The sequence below is a fragment of the Schistocerca cancellata genome, chromosome 10 (genome assembly GCF_023864275.1).
Source record: "Schistocerca cancellata isolate TAMUIC-IGC-003103 chromosome 10, iqSchCanc2.1, whole genome shotgun sequence".
Lineage (NCBI taxonomy): Eukaryota > Metazoa > Arthropoda > Insecta > Orthoptera > Acrididae > Schistocerca > Schistocerca cancellata.
In genome coordinates, this window is record NC_064635.1 from 19,723,124 (window position 1) to 19,740,454 (window position 17,331).

At 45.8% G+C, this 17,331-nt stretch overlaps 1 protein-coding gene across 1 annotated transcript in view; it reads left to right on the top strand.

Annotated features, from left to right (window-relative positions):
* Positions 1-17,331, top strand: part of LOC126106723 (insulin-like peptide receptor) — a 197,825-nt gene that overhangs the window by 153,752 nt on the left and 26,742 nt on the right. Inside the window, exon 12 of the mRNA XM_049913103.1 lies at positions 6,064-6,462. Coding sequence (XP_049769060.1) covers positions 6,064-6,462 — 399 coding nt within the window. The remainder of the gene's footprint in view (positions 1-6,063; positions 6,463-17,331) is intronic.

Here is a 17,331-nt window from a genome sequence, read left to right on the forward strand (position 1 = left end):
GCAATCGCGGAACCCATCTTGCGGATAACTTTTTCGATGTCCAAATGCTTATGCAAAATATTATGTACCAGTTCATTAGAGATACTCACAACACTAGCAATCTCACGCACCTTAACTCTTCTGTCATCCATCACCCTATCATGGATTTTATCAACGATTTCTAGAGTCGTAACCTCCACAGGGCGTCCAGAACGTTCAACATCACTTGTGCCCACATTGCCACTCCGAAAATTTTTAAACCACTTATAAACTGTTCTAATCGAAGGTGCAGAGTCACCGTAATGCTTATCAAGCTCTCTTTAGTCTCCTATTGCGTTTTGCCTTTCCTAAAGTAATGTTTCATCACCACACGAAATTCTTTTTCGTCATTTTTTTGACAATCATTCGACTTCCTTGATTCACACGAATGCCAAACACAAAGAAATAGACCAATATGGCTGAAACTTGGTGTGCGATCTTTCCAAAGATGCTACTAACTAAACATGACCTCGATACGAGCCGGTGGTGCCATCTCTCGGACTTTGCACGAACTTGATGACGATATGCGCTTAAGAAGTGGCAGCGATATCCAAACAATTGTCGAGCCTTGTAGTTTATCATCCTTGTCAGACAGGGAGCCACAAATCCTGTCTCCAGTGAAATGTAGTAAGGAACAATCATTGCCCAAGGAACGGGTACTAAATATAATTACGTACATAGAAGATTTTCCGCACCATAGTGAAAAAACAGTTATGAACAGTTTTAGAATAAGCCCGCAGCAATGTGACTGTGTAGCGTGTAAGAAAAACTACGGATATTGAAGGGGGGCAGGGCGCACTTGTTACAGAGACTGATGTTTGCGTGTTTCAGAGAAGCTCGATACAATTTACAGGATGTGCATGGTAGCGACCTACAACGATATGTACATCAAATTGAGCGGGACATAGATTTCAGTGATTTGAAGGGAAACAGTGTGTGGTTGCATAAGTTCAAACATTGCTACATAGCTGGAATACGTAATATAATAAAATTTCAAACAAAGCGTCAACTTGACAATTCACAGCAAACTGTGGAATCGGGCCGAAAATTTGTAGATGAGCTTAAAAAACTTATCCCATCGTTCAGTAAGGAATTTTTCAGCTTCGACTATTCGGGAGTTGAGGAGGAAATGCATGTGAAAGGAACCCTGGAAATTAGAGGTAGAGGTACCAAAAGAATTGTAGTAAGTTTAACTAGCATCAGAGCCTAACTCATTCGTATACAATTATGCCGAGTGTTACTCGGGATGGTAATTTATTTATTTATACTTCAAGTTCTGTAGTACCAAATTTAGGAGCAAATCTCCAAGGTCATGGAAGGGGTCAGTACATGAAATTATAACATAAAAGTAATAACAGATAAAAATAAAATGGTTATCAACCCGAAGAAAGTCAGTCCTTGCGTTTAAGTAAACGCAGTCAACAATACAACAAGAATCAGCTTAATTTTTCAAGTAACTCCTCGACAGAATAGAAGGAATAACCCATGAGGAAATTCTTAGTCTCGATTTGGAAGCGCATGGATTACCGCTAAGATTTTTGAATTCGAGTGGTTGTTTATTGAAAGTGGATGCAGCAATATAATGAACACCTTTCTGGACAAGGGTTAAGGAAGTACGATCCAAATACACGTTTGATTTCTGCCGAGTATTAACTGAGTGAAAGTTGCTTATTCTTGGGAATCAGCTAATATTGTTAACAAGAAACGACAGTAAGGAGCCGGCCGCGGTGGTCTAGCGGTTCTGGCGCTGCAGTCCGGAACCGCGGGACTGCTACGATCGCAGGTTCGAATCCTGTTTCGGGCATGGGTGTGTGTGATGTCCTTAGGTTAGTTAGGTTTAAGTAGTTCTAAGTTCTAGGGGACTTATGACCTAAGATGTTGAGTCCCATAGTCCTCAGAGCCATTTGAACCATTTGACAGTAAGGATTATATATATAGAGATACCAATGTCAAAATATCCAGACCCGTGAACAGGGGTCGACAAGAGGTTCGTGAACTTACATCACTTATTGCCCGAGCCGTCCGTTTCTAAGCCAAAAATATCCTTTTATAATGGGAAGAGTTACCCCAAAATAGAATACAATACGACGTAAACGAATGAAAATAAGAAAAGTAGACAAATTTTCGTGTCGAACGATCACTGACTTCAGATATCTTTCGAATAGTAAAAATGGCAGCATCAAGTCTTTGAAGAAGACCCTCGACGTGGGCTTCCCACGACAGTTTACTATCTATCTGAACACCTAGAAATTTGAACTGTTCACTTTCACTAATCATATGCCCAGTCTGTGAAAATCTGGCTGGAAAGTTATTTATTGTGCTGCAAGAAGTTGGAGACGCTCTGCCCTCAACGATTCTTTCCCGTATGTGTGATCTTGCGAGGACAGTAGGGAATATTCACGTCACAGCAAGCAAGGCAGGGAAAATGGGTGTACGAGAGCTACAAGTATGGTATGAGCACTGGTTTTGGCAAGTACGTGGTCAAAATTAATCACTTTTGCTTGGTTCGTGTCTGTGTAGAAGAATCATACTCATTTAGAGCAAATTACTCTTCCTGAAAAGTAAGTGACATTGCAATTCATACCACCTGGAACAAATGGACAAATTCAGCCTCTGGATGTTTGCTGTTTCCGTGCCTACAAGACATATTATCGCACTATCTGCACCTACGCCTTAAATGATGAACACTTTCACGATAGCCGGCCAGAGTGGCCGTGCGGTTCTAGGCGCTGCAGTCTGGAGCCGAGCGACCGCTACGGTCGCAGGTTCGTATCCTGCCTCGGGCATGGATGTGTGTGATGTCCTTAGGTTAGTTAGGTTTAAGTAGTTCTAAGTTCTAGGCGACTGATGACCTCAGAAGTTAAGTCGCATAGTGCTCAGAGCCATTTGAACCATTTTTGAACTTTCACGATAAGCTCCACGATAAACTGTTTCGCATTGGTTGCGTGCCATCATATTCCATCAGCTCTCATTATCCCGTTACATGAATATGATTCTATATGCGTTCTTTAAGAGCGGATACCTAGCTGAATGTCGTGCACGGTTTGTAACTCCCAGGGAGTTCGCCTTCGATCTTGACGGTGCGAATCTTTGTGACCACTGTGACGCGCCGTTTTTCATTCGGCGTCCATGGCGATAATTAATGGTTTGTTTTGAACAGTTCTTGAATGTCGGCGGTGTTCTTTTTGTCTAGTGTAATACAAACACCTCACAGAAGGTTCATCTCTGCACGTCCCAGACACTCATTTTCTGTCGCGCAGCTGATGCACGTGGCGAGTCATTAGCAACTAATATTTGTCCTGTCGTAACTGTTAACACGGCACTTTCAAATGAGCTCAAGTAAAGATTGAACTTGCGACCTCGCACTCAAGGGGTTCCTTGTGAGTAGCAAACTCTGTAATTACTTGAAGCTGCGTATGGAGGGCTACGTTCGGTAAACCGCGAGACGAAACCGTAACAGTCTGCACTGCGTGGTTCGCTATTTGGTGAAGGAGAAGCCTGTTTACCTAACGTCTTCTAAAGGTGTTTCGTTGTCCCCGGTAGAATTCTGCTCTGTAAGTCCGTCCTACAACGTTAACTACTTTACACAGTGAAAGTAAGTGCAGTCAGATCGATAAGGTTGTAGTGTAATGGTACTCAAAGTCTTTGATTTAAGAAAACCAATTACCACCTTATTTATTCACCGTAATTTGTGAAATAAGAAAAACAGTTATACCTGGCAATATGGAAAATTATCGCCTCGAGACAGCCAGTAGAAATCTATAGGTCAGTGTTACGTTTGCAATGTCTAATATCAATAAAGAGCACCGCAACTATTATAACTAAGATCACTGTCTGTTTGTTGATAGTTATTTAAGATCGCATCAAACGTTGCCCAAGACACTTTTAACATTTACACACAACAACAAAGTTCTGCATCACCTCGGTTCCGAGAGTTCCACAACCTGTACACAAAATTTGAATATAGATTAACATAAACATCATTCCGCCCTTTTTATTGCTCATGAAAACCACACATAGCATGTTGTACCACCATACAGCGAGACCTTCAGAGGTGGTGGTCCACACTGCTGTACACACTGGTACCTCTAATACCCAGTAGCACGTTCTCTTGCACTGATGCATGCCTGTATTCATCGTGGCATACTACCCACAAGTTCATCAAGGCACTATTAGTCCAGATTTTCCCACTCCTTAACGGTGATTCGGCGTAGATCCCTCAGAGTGATTGGTGGATCAGGTCGTCCATAAACGGCCCTTTTCAATCTGTTCCAGGCATGTTCGATGGGGTTCATGTCAGGAGAACATGCTGGACACTCTAGTTGAGCGATGTCGTTATCCTGAAGGAAGTCATTTAGAAGATGTGCACGATGGGGGCGCGAATGGTCGTCCATGAATACGAATGCCTCGCTAATATGCTGCCGGATGGTTGCACGATCGGTCGGAGGATGGCATTCACATATCGCACAGCTGTTACGGAGCCTTCAATGACCACCAGCGGCGTACGTCGGCCCCACGTAATGCCACCCCAAAACAGCAGGGAACCTCCACCTTGCTGCACTCGCTGGACAATGTGTCTAAGACGTTCAGCCTGACCAGGTTGCCTCCAAACACGTCTCAGACGATTGTCTGGTTGAAAGCATGTGCGACACTCATCGGTGAAGAGAACGTCATGCCAATCCTGAGCGGTCCATTCGTCATGTTGTTGGACCCATGTGTAACGCGCTGCATGGTGTCGTGATTTCAAGGATGGACCTCGCCATGGACGTCGGGAGTGAAGTTGTGCATTATGCAGCCTATTGCGCACACTTTGAGTCGTAACACGACGTCCTGTGGCTGCACGAAAAGCATTATTCAACATGGTGGCGTTGCTGTCAGGGTTCCTCCGAGCCATAATCCGTAGGTAGCGGTTATCAACTGCAGTAGTAGCCCTTGGGCGACATGAGCGAGGCATGTCATCGACACTTTCTGTCTCTCCGTATCTCCTCCATGTCAGAACAATATGACTTTCGTTCACTCTGAGAGGCCTGGACACTTCACTTGTTGAGAGCCCTTCCTGGCACAAAGTAACAATGTGGACGAGTTCGAACTGCGGTATTGACCTAGGCATGGTTGAACTACAGACAACACGAGCCGTGTACCTCCTTCCTGGTGGAATGACTGGAACTGATCGTCTATCGGACCCCATGTGTCTAATAGGCGCTGCTCATGGATGGTTGTTGACATCTTTGGGCGGGTTTAGTGACATCCCTGAACAGTCAAAGGGACTGTGTCTGTGGTACAATATCCACAGCCAACGTCGAAATTCTTCCAATCCATATGTGGCATACAGCAAACCAGTGCTTAACAGTATTGGATAAAAACAATCTTGGTTGCAATTTTAGTTTTTTATTTTTCAACGACGCGTTTCGCCTTATTTAGGCATCTTCAAGTTATCTTTTCTAGATGGACGCGAGAGGCACCAAGATCTGCATAACGTGTTCCCGTTCACAGGAGCGAGCCCCCATCTTACTCTGTTATGCGTCGTTGAAAAATAAAAAAAAATAAAATTGCAACCAAGACTGTTTTTAACCAATACAGTCAACGTCTATCTTCAGGAGTTCTAGGAACTGGGGTGATGCAAAACCTTTTTGTTTGTAAGGTAAACCTTTGTAACATCACGAAGCACTACTTAATGATGGCATGTGCATTGAAGAGCCAAAGAAACTGGTACACCTGCCTAGTATCATGTAGGGCCTCTGGGAGCACACAGAAGTGCTGCAACACGACATGTCATGGTCTCGACTAATGTCTGAAGTAGTGCTGCAGGGAAATGACACCATAAATCTGGAAGGGCTGTCCATAAATCTGTAAGAGTACGAGGCGGTAAACTTAAGTCATAGCTCTCAAAAACTGCCAGCAAACTGACCATTGTATGCGGAGGAAGAAAATGCGTTCCTACTCTCTGGCCAATTCTACACCTTAGGGTCTTCCAGACAATAGCATCATACAGCTCTTTCTTTCCAGGATTGTGGTAATGTGACATGCCACTGCTTATGTTCCCAGGGAGGAGTACACGCTGAAAGGCCTGCGACCGGGGGAGTACTGGGTGCGAGTCGCTTCCATCACGCTGGCTGGCCTGGGCCCCTACTGCGACCACATTCCGTTTACAGTGCCACCACCGGCAGCGGATAAATCTGGCAACGGTGCAGGTACTGGTGGTGGGGGTTCGGGTGCTGGAGGTGGGAACTACAGGGAGGATGGGCCTGGGGGCAGAGCAGGCGCTAGTGGCGGCTCGGACTCAGCATCGAACACGACACGCACCGCACTGACCGCAGTAGGGGTGGCGGCGGCGCTGCTGGCGGTGGGGGCGGGCGCCACACTGCTGCTGTGGTGGCGCTGCCTGGCCGCAAGGAGGGACGTGCTGCTCGCCACCGTCAACCCGGAGTACATCAGCCTCGCCAAGTGAGTACGCAGTAGGCTGGCGCCCCCTATACACATACACACACACACACACACACACTACAAATGCACTGAACGAATGTCGTAGGATAGACACATAATACTGTGTGGGGCCTTCTCTGGCCCTGTGGACTGCAGTGGGACACCATGAAAATGTCCACCCTGATAGCTGAGTGGTCAGCATGATGGATTGCCGTCCTATGGGCCTGGGTTCGACTCCTGGCTTGGTCAGGGATTTTCTCCACTTAGGGACTAGGTGTTGTCTTCATCATCACTTCATCCCCATACGGTGCACAGGTCGCCCAATGTAGCGTCGAATGTAATAAGGCCTACATCAAGGCCGCTGGACCTCCCCTGTAAGGGGCCTCCTGGCCATGGAAATGAGACTATAAGTCACTGATACTCCTCTAGAAGCAGCTGACACAAAATCGTTTACAGAATGGCAGCCAATTCTGATCTGTTTGTGGGTGCAGAATCCCCTGCGTGGAAGCTGTGTTCGGTGGCATCCCAAATATGCTCGATGCCGAATCTGGGCTCCAAAGTGGCCATCTAAGTCTTTGGACCGCCACTGAGAGTTCCTGCAATCATTCTTGGGCGATGTGGGAGCGTTGTGGCAGCGTGTTATCATCTAGAAACACCCCAGAACCGTCAGGGTACTGGAAGGCTAAAAATAGGTGCAGATGGTCCCTGAGCAGCTCAGCGTATCACAGACCAACCAACGTCCTTCCAGAACAACTGAAGTGCTCATCCATGGATGTGTGTCCTGTCCTTAGGTTAGTTAGGTTTAAGTAGTTCTAAGTCTAGGGGACTGATGATCTCAGATGTTAAGTCTCATAGCGCTTAGAGCCATGATAGAGTCAACTTCACTTTTCGCACCGTACAGACATCTTATCTAAATCATTTTGCAATTCATTTTGGTCATCTGATGACTTTATAAGACGGTAAATGACAGCATCATCTGCAAACAATCTAAGATGGCTACTAAGATTGTCTCCTATATCGTTCATACAGACCAGGAACAATAGAGGGCCTATAACACTTCCTTGGGGAACGCCGGATATTATTTCTGTTTTACTGGATGACTTTCCGTCTATTACTGCGAAATTTAACCTTTCTGACAGGAAATCACGAATCCAGTATATGTTTCTCATCTTGGCAGTTGTTCTTGATTGGAATTCAGGTATATTTACTGCGTCTTCTTTCGGAAAACCGTGTTTAATAACTCTGCTTTAGTGGCACTGTCATCAGTGACTTCACCGTTGTTATCGCGCAGTGAAGGTATTGATTGCGTCTTGCCACTGGTGTGCTTTATGTGTGACCAGAATCTCTTTGGGTTTTCTGCCAGATTTCGAGACAGAGTTTCGTTATGGAAATTATTAAAAGCATCTCGCATTGAAGTACGCGCTATATTTCGAACGTCTGTAAAACTTTGCCAGTCTTGGGGATTCTGCGTTTTTTTTATAATTTTGCATGCTTTTTTCGCTGCTTCTGCAACAACGATGCGACCCGTTTTGTGTGCCATGGGGGATCAACACCACCACTTATTAATTTTTGAGGTATATGTCTCTCAATTGCTGTCGACACTATCTCTTCAAAATCGTTCCATAACTTTTCTACCTTACACGATCAGATTGGAAGAAGACTGTCTCTTAAAACAGCGTTAAGAACATTTTTATTAGCTTTTTTAAATAGATATACTTTGCGCTTCTTTTTGATGTTCGTAAGTGTTCCGGTATTCAGCCTAGCAGCAATTGCCTGTGGTCGCTAACCCTGTATCCGTCATGATACTCCCTATTTGTGCAGGATTATTTGCTGCTAAGAGGTCAAGTATGCTTTCGCAACCATTTACACATCGAGTGGCCTCAGGAAGTAATTGTTCAAAATAATTTTCTGAGAGAGCATTCTGTACAATTGCGGATGACGTTTTATGCCTGCCGCCGATTTTAAACGTATAATTCTTGCAGATTATTGAGTGTAGATTGAAATCACCACCGACTATAACTGTATGAGTGGGGTACCTATTTGAAATTAGACTCAAGTTTTCTTTGAACTGTTCAGCAACTATATCTTCTGAGTCGGGGGGTCAGTAAAATGATCCAATTAATAGTTTAGTCAGATTGTCAAGTATAACCTCTACCTATACTATTTCGCAGGAACTATCTACTTAAATTTCACTACAAGGCAAATTACTTCTGACAGCAATAAATACTCCACGCCAACCATATTTAATCTATCCTTACTGAACGCTGTTAGATCGTTTGAAAAAATTACGGATGAACTTATTTCCAGCTTTAGCCAGCTTTCTGTACCTATAACTACACTCCTGGAAATTGAAATAAGAACACCGTGAATTCATTGTCCCAGGAAGGGGAAACTTTATTGACACATTCCTGGGGTCAGATACATCACATGATCACACTGACAGAACCACAGGCACATAGACACAGGCAACAGAGCATGCACAATTTCGGCACTAGTACAGTGTATATCCACCTTTCGCAGCAATGCCGGCTGCTATTCTCCCATGGAGACGATCGTAGAGATGCTGGATGTAGTCCTGTGGAACGGCTTGCCATGCCATTTCCACCTGGCGCCTCAGTTGGACCAGCGTTCGTGCTGGACGTGCAGACCGCGTGAGACGACGCTTCATCCAGTCCCAAACATGCTCAATGGGGGACAGATCCGGAGATCTTGCTGGCCAGGGTAGTTGACTTACACCTTCTAGAGCACGTTGTGTGGCACGGGATACATGCGGACGTGCATTGTCCTGTTGGAACAGCAAGTTCCCTTGCCGGTCTAGGAATGGTAGAACGATGGGTTCGATGACGGTTTGGATGTACCGTGCGCTATTCAGTGTCCCCTCGACGATCACCAGTGGTGTACGGCCAGTGTAGGAGATCGCTCCCCACACCATGGTGCCGGGTGTTGGCCCTGTGTGCCTCGGTCATATGCAGTCCTGATTGTGGCGCTCACCTGCACGGCGCCAAACACGCATACGACCATCATTGGCACCAAGGCAGAAGCGACTCTCATCGCTGAAGACGACACGTCTCCATTCGTCCCTCCATTCACGCCTGTCGCGACACCACTGGAGGCGGGCTGCACGATGTTGGGGCGTGAGCGGAAGACGGCCTAACGGTGTGCGGGACCGTAGCCCAGCTGCATGGAGACGGTTGCGAATGGTCCTCGCCGATACCCCAGGAGCAACAGTGTCCCTAATTTGCTGGGAAGTGGCGGTGCGGTCCCCTACGGCACTGCGTAGGATCCTACAGTCTTGGCGTGCATCCGTGCATCGCTGCGGTCCGGTCCCAGGTCGACGGGCACGTGCACCTTCCGCCGACCACTGGCGACAACATCGATGTACTGTGGAGACCTCACGCCCCACGTGTTGAGCAATTCGGCAGTACGTCCACCCGGCCTCCCGCATGCCCACTATACGCCCTCGCTCAAATTCCGTCAACTGCACATACGGTTCACGTCCACGCTGTCGCGGCATGCTACCAGTGTTAACGACTGCTATGGAGCTCCGTATGCCACGGCAAACTGGCTGACACTGACGGCGGCGGTGCACAAATGCTGCGCAGCTAGCGCCATTCGACGGCCAACACCGCGGTTCCTGGTGTGTCCGCTGTGCCGTGCGTGTGATCATTGCTTGTACAGCCCTCTCGCAGTGTCCGGAGCAAGTATGGTGGGTCTGACACACCGGTGTCAATGTGTTCTTTTTTCCATTTCCAGGAGTGTATTTGAGCTTCAGTGCTTACTATTAGGGCTTGGAGCTCTGGTTCTTTCCCAACACAGCTACGACAATTTACAAGTACAATACAGATCGTTTCTACAACTAACTTACTGTGTTTTACCAGTCCCCTTCTAGACGGACGCCCTTTCTGTCGTTCCCTGAGACCCGCTAATCTAAAAATCCACCCTATCCTTTCCACACAGCCCCCCTACCCGTGTAGCCGCTTCTTGTGTGTATTGGGCTCCTGACCTATTAAACGGAATCCGGAAACCCACCACCCAATGCCGCAAGTCAAGGAATTTGCAGCCTACATGGTCACAGAACCGCCTGAGCCTCTGATTCAGAACCTCCAATCTGCTCTGCACCAGAGGACCACAGTCGCTTCTATCGATGATGCTGCAGATGGTGAGCTCTTCCTTAATCTCAGAAGCAAGACAGGCAGTCTTTATCATTTACGCTAGCCGCCCGAAACCAGAGAGAATCTCCTCCAATCAAAAACGACACACGTCATTGGTACCGACATGAGCCACCACCTGCAGTTGGCTGCACTTTGTACTCTTCATGGCATCTGGAAGCACCCTTTCCACATCCGTAATGACTCCCCCCCCCCCCCCCGGTATGCACATGGAGTGCACACTGGCTTCCTTCCACTCTTTGGCAGCCATGTTCCTAAGGGGCCCCATTACGCACCTAACGTTGAGCTCCCAGCTACCAACAAACCCACCCTCTTTGAATACCCAGACCTTGAGGGCCGAGAAACTTCCTCTGGAACAGGGTGGATGACTGCATCCAGCTCAGAGACATCATGAACGACAGATAACGCACAAAACCTGTTCAGCAAATGAACTGGGGAGGCCCTACGATCGTCCCCTCGAAAAGTTTTTCACTGCCTGCCAGACTTTGGAATGGTCTTCCACACAACCACGGGTGAGGGATCAACTATGGTACAGGTAGTACCCGGGGCGCCCACAGCAATGGATTGATCAGGGGACACGTGGGACGTGCTCAATGTCACTCACATCCTTGTGTCTGATCCCCCACAGTGATGCCCCTTGGCAGCAGCCTCAAGCTGTGTGACAGAAGCCAACGCAGCCTGGAGCTGTGAGTGAAGGGTCGCCAACTCAGCTCGCATCTGTACACAGCAATAACAGTTCCTATCCATTACTGCAGCCACACCTGTTTGAAGCTCGTAAAAATATGTAAGAAACGAATGGTGTAGTCGGCTTATTAGCAGTAGGAATTCTAAGTGCTCTCCCACTAACGGTCCAAATGACACTGAGTTACACTAACCAAAACAATCAGAAGCCTGTACGATACGAGGGTCAATAACAACAGCGACACTGTGTGCTTTGCTGTTATTAAAATAAAAACTTGTGCCTAGTAAGCACTTGAACATGCAAGAAATTACAAAAATAGTCTAGTAACTACACAGGTATCTGTAGATAAGTCGCTCCTGTTGGAAGCTCATAAAAATATACAACAAACGAAAGGTGTACTCGACTTATTAGCAGTAGGAACACAAGATGCCCTGTCTCTGATGGTCCATCCGACACTGAGCCTTATCATGAGTCACATGACAACAGGTGAGACAAGTGCACGACAGCAGTGTCTGGGAGTGGCGAAAATCAAACAGCCGCTCTCGATCACACAGAAACAGGCCACGCAGCGAGAAACGTCATCATTATAATGAAAATTTTGGTAACTGAAGCAACGGAAACTTGCGTGACTACAATTTACATTTTATTTTTCTATTACCGAATATTTAAGACATCAATATTTTTACGCACTTTTAACCAAAATAGTTTCCCTAAATTTTGGCGCCCTGACGTGCAAGTCTCTTGAATCTCTGTTAACTATGAAACTCGCTTTTCTGCTCCGCCTCTTCAATTTTTATACCCCACACTTCCCTCCACTACCAAATTCCCAATTCATCGGCGCCTCGGTGTGTGTCCTATCAACCGACCCCATCTTTTAGTTAAGTTGCGCCATACATTTATTTCCTCCTGGCTCGATTCAGTACCTCTTCAGAAGTTATCTGATGGACTCATCTAAACTTCAGCATATTTCTGTAGAGCCACATCTCATAATCTTTTATTATTTTCTTGTCTGCGCTGTTTATAATCCACGGTTCACTTCATTACTAACAATTCTCTTTTTCATAAGTGGTTTTTCTGCTATTGCAATACTGCATTTTATATCCTCGTTCTTTCTGCCATTTTCAGTTCTTTTGCACCTTATGTAGCAAAACTCGTGTACTACTTTCAGCACCTCATTTCCTAATCTAGTCCCCACAGCACTATATAATTTAAGTCGACTACATGCCCTTACTCTTCTTACACATTTGTTGTTTTGTATCCCATAACCCCTCTTGAGATACTTTGCATTTGGTTCAACTGATTGCGGAAGAATTATACGTCATCGGCAGACTTTAAATTATTATTTCTTCTTCCTCTACGCCAGTTCTTTTTCTAAATTTCTCCTTGACATTCCTGATTGTTTCCTCTATGTACAGACTGAATAACAGCAGGGGACGCTCCAACCGGTTGTCGCTCCCTTCTCAACTGCTAATTTACTTGTATTAATCATGTCCTTCAGCTCCTATAACTGTAGATATTACTCCTTCAAGATACACCTCGTGCAATGACGCGACTGAAAAACCAGTGAAATTAAAGTTGATATTAAAGCTCTCAGACAGTATTACCTCGCATGTTCTATTCATGAATGGAACAGAAAAAGGGTCAGTGTAATAGTAGTAGCACAGATACCCCAAGTACATTCCCCCAGTGGCTTCAGGAGTGTAGATGTAGATGTAGACATAGATGTGGATATGTACACATACATGGATGTTTACATGTAGGGGAAATTTGCTGTGGATGTGCCACCTAACGAAAATGTGTAATAAAGTCCTCAGGTATTGAAAAAAAATATCTTCAGCGTAAATTGAACATTATCTTTTGCGTTTCCCTATACAAGACGCAAAAGCCATAAATATTCACTCTTTATGTAATATTTAAAAAACTGAAGCATTTGCCATCGGCCCAGTGAAGGGGATTGGTTTTAGTCACTGGACCAGGCAGTTTCTGAGGAATGTAGAGTAATAGCTACACGTCTCCATAAGTGTCAATACATTTAATATTTTAGGAGTTTTTTTGTTGGCAACTGAAACCGAAAAGAGGAAGGAGGAGATCAGTCTTTAACGTCCCGTCGACGACGAGATCATTAGAGACGGAGCACAAGCTTGGATTAGGGAAGGATTGGGAAAGAAATCGACTGTGCCCTATCAAATGAACCGTCCTGGCAATTGCCTGAAGCGAAATCACAGAAAACCTAAATCAGGATCGCCGGACGCGCGTTTGAACCGTCATCCTCCCAAATGCGAGCCTGTTGTGTTAACCACTGCGCCACCTCGCTCGGTCTGAAACCGAATAACATGTATTAGAAACCAAGTACGCTAGTAGTAGCAATGTCGCCTTCCATGGTAAAACATTTCACTGGTTATTACAGCACATATAAACTATTAGAAAACATATAATGGAAACTATTACTTAAATTAGTCTACTTTGGCCTAAATTTGACAAAATTCGAGGTGTCTTATTCGAGGCAGCTGGCACTACGGTGCTAAACAACGCCTAGTCTCCGTCCACACCATGTAACGTTATATTATGAAGATGACAGAATGCAGTGAAAAGCCTGTTTAATCACTATTGCCATATCACTACGTCGTTTCAATCATTAGTGCTAGTCAATTACAATTACATAGTGCAGATGTTACCTCTTTTTCATTGTCGATTTGCGTATTCGCGGAGCGACTCACTACTAAGGTGGCAAATCTTTCACGGCACAGGGTACACTTAATGAGCACTAGCATGTGTCTATTGTTCAGTTTCCACAGAGAAACCGAGTCAGCCCACTGATACAGCCAGCCCATTGATAACAATCTTACCCTATATGAACATTTGTGTGTTTGTGTACATGACCATGCTAATGTGGATGTATATGTACTTCCGGATGTAGATGTGTCAGATGGCTTGTTTGTGAATCTTTGTTTACTACGATGTTTTTGTTTCTGTTATTATACAGCGTGTTTCACAAGTCCAGGGACACTTTAAAAACATTATTGTATGTAGCCAAATGTCTATCACCACAGAGAAATTATATTAATAATTTGAAAGAGTAAACTTATAAGTTTTGTTTTTCAGAAACATTGGTTTCACATGCACCCCACAGGTCTGTTGCTCCGCCAAGACCAATCCATCGTCTGGCTAGCACTGTGTTCAGCTATGGCCGAACAACACCCTGAAATCGTGGGGGTGTACCATCCAACTGAAGGACAAAGTTCTCTGTTTCTATTTGCAACAATGTCATTAACCAGTTCTGCAACATCTGAAGGAAGAACTCTCCAAAGACAGTTTGTTTGTCGAAGCAGGAAAGCCCATTAAGTTTCCTGAGAGACATGGCACAAAAAAAAACATTGACTTTCGGAGAATCGTGCTCGTCTTCAGCGGTGTTATGAGGGCTTTCTTATCCCCAGTCCTACAGTTGTACCTGTTTACTTTCCCATTTGTATGAAATGTTGCCTCGCCTGAATAAATCATCGAATTTGCGAAATCATCATCTTCGACCTGCAGTGCACAACAAAACTCGAATCGCTGGTCTTTGTCTTTACGATATAACTTTTGCACTAACTGTAGTATGTATACTTTCATGTTTAATTTTTTACGCAAAACCAACAACACAGTCGTTGCTCACATTTCCAACTCACTTGAAGCTCTGCGTGGCGATTTTGTCGGACTCCTTGTGAAAGCTTCTCTCACTCGTCCAGTGGCATTTCCATTCACACCTGGCCGACCATTTCTCTTCTTGTCACACCAACACCCAGTTTCAACGAACTTTACATGCCATCTCTAGATTGCCTTTCTGGCTGATGGTGCTTTCCCATACTGAATACTGGACACCCATTGCACTCTTTTTTTTTTGTCAAATTCCAACACACAGACGACCTCCCAGCTTCATAAAGCGCCATCTTGATTATGACACCACCTAGCAACCCTACATGGAACTACACGTCATACCTACACTGAGGAAAAAATTTACAAGTTTACTCTTTCAAACTATATATACTAGGTCTGTTTGGAAAATTCCGGAACTTTTTTTCACTTTCGAATGGCTCTGAGCACTATGGGACTTAACATCTGAGGTCATCAGTCCCCTAGAACTACTACAAACCTAATTAACATAAGGACATCACATATATCCATGCCCGAGGCAGGATTCCAACCTGCGACCTTAGCGGTCGCTCGATTCCAGACTGAAGCGCCTAGAACCGCTCGGCCACTCCGGCCGGCTCCGGAACTTTGTCCAGAAAAATTTTTCCATGCTTACTTTTTACTTATTGTGCTTGGTCTCCTCCGCAATGCTCTCCTCTACGACTGATACACCGTTCCCAATGCCGTTTCCACTTTGGGAAGCAGACTCGTTACGCATCACGCTAGCAAAGCACCGTCTGCGAATTATCTTTCACCTCGTCTATCGTCACAAATTTTACTCCATTGAACGGGGGTTTTCATCTTTGGAAATAAAAAAGAAGTCCGCAGAGGCCAGGTCTGCAGAGTAAGGAGGATGAGGCAGTACAGTGATTTCGTTTTTTGTGCAACGGTCACGTACCAACAGGGATGAATTTCCGGGTGCATTATCGTGCATTATCGTGATGGGAGAGCGACGAATTGTCTCGCGACATTTCAGGCTGTTTCCTTCCCACGTTTTCTCGCAATACGTCCCTGTAGTATCATTGATTAAGAGTTTGTCACTGTGGCGCAAGTTCATGATGGACTAATCCTTCAAAGTCAAAGAAAACTGTCAGTATGGCTTTACATTTGATCTGACCAGACGAGCATTTTTTGGTCTTTAAAAACCTTTCCCGATCCATTTGGTGATTGAACCTTGGTCTCAACATCATAAACGTAGACCAATGTCTTATCAGTTATGATTCTCCTAAGGAGAATCTCGTCCTCATTTGCGCGAAACAAAAGCTCTTCCTGGTCTTGACTCGTGAGCAGTGGGACAAACTCGGCGGCAATACGATGCATTCCGAGATGCTGTGTAAGGATTTCATGACCTGATCCAACTGAAATGTTTACATTCCTACTCAATCTCTCGGACAGTCAGTCTTCGATTGGCACGCGCAATTTCGTTGACGTTCGTGACATGAGTGTCGTGAGTAGACGTCGAAGGACGTCCTGAACGAGGGCCATATTTAACTTCCGTACAGCCATTTTTAAACCGTGTGAACCGTTCGTAACACCGAGTACGGCTTAAGCAGTCCGCCCTGTTGGCCATATGGTCTAACGCACGACGTTCCGGGCGGGAAGGAGCGCCTGGTCCCTGGCACGAATCGCCCGGCGGATTTGTGTCGAGGTCCGGTGAACCGGCCAGTCTGTGGATGGTTTTTAGGCGGTTTTCCATCTGCCTCGGCGAATGCGGGCTGGTTCCCCTAATTCCGCCTCAGTTACACTATGTCGGCGATTGCTGCGCGCAACAAGTTCTCCACGTACGCGTACACCACCATTACTCTACCATGCAGACATAGGGGTTACACTCGTCTGGTGTGAGACGTTCCCTGTGGGTTCCACCGGGGCCGAAACGGACAATAACCCTGGGTTCGGTGTGGGGCGGCGGAGGGGTGAAGTGGACTGCGGTAGTCGTCGTGGGGCTGTGGACCACTGCGGCTGCGGCGGGGACGGAGCCGGTCCGTCGTTTCTAGGTCCCCGGTTAACATACAATACAATACAATACAATACAATACGGCTTAAGCACTCATCGTTGTAGGCTTCGTGCATCGTTTGGTGTGTCTCTGTAAAGGTTTTCTTGAGTTTCACGCAAATTTTGATGCAGACGAGTCGCCCCTCTAACTCTGACATCTCGAAATCGCAGACTGTGCGGCACAACGGTCTGCTCAGTACACACTAAACACAGGCGTGTGCAGCGGTCTCAACCACTTCTCGCTCCAACACACTATTGGCGCGAAATTACGAATGTTCCGGAATTTTTTCAACAGACCTCGTACTGTTGCTTTGTAGTGGTACTCATTCGGCTACGACAACTTTTTTTTATAGTGTTCCGGTCTTCTGAAACAACCT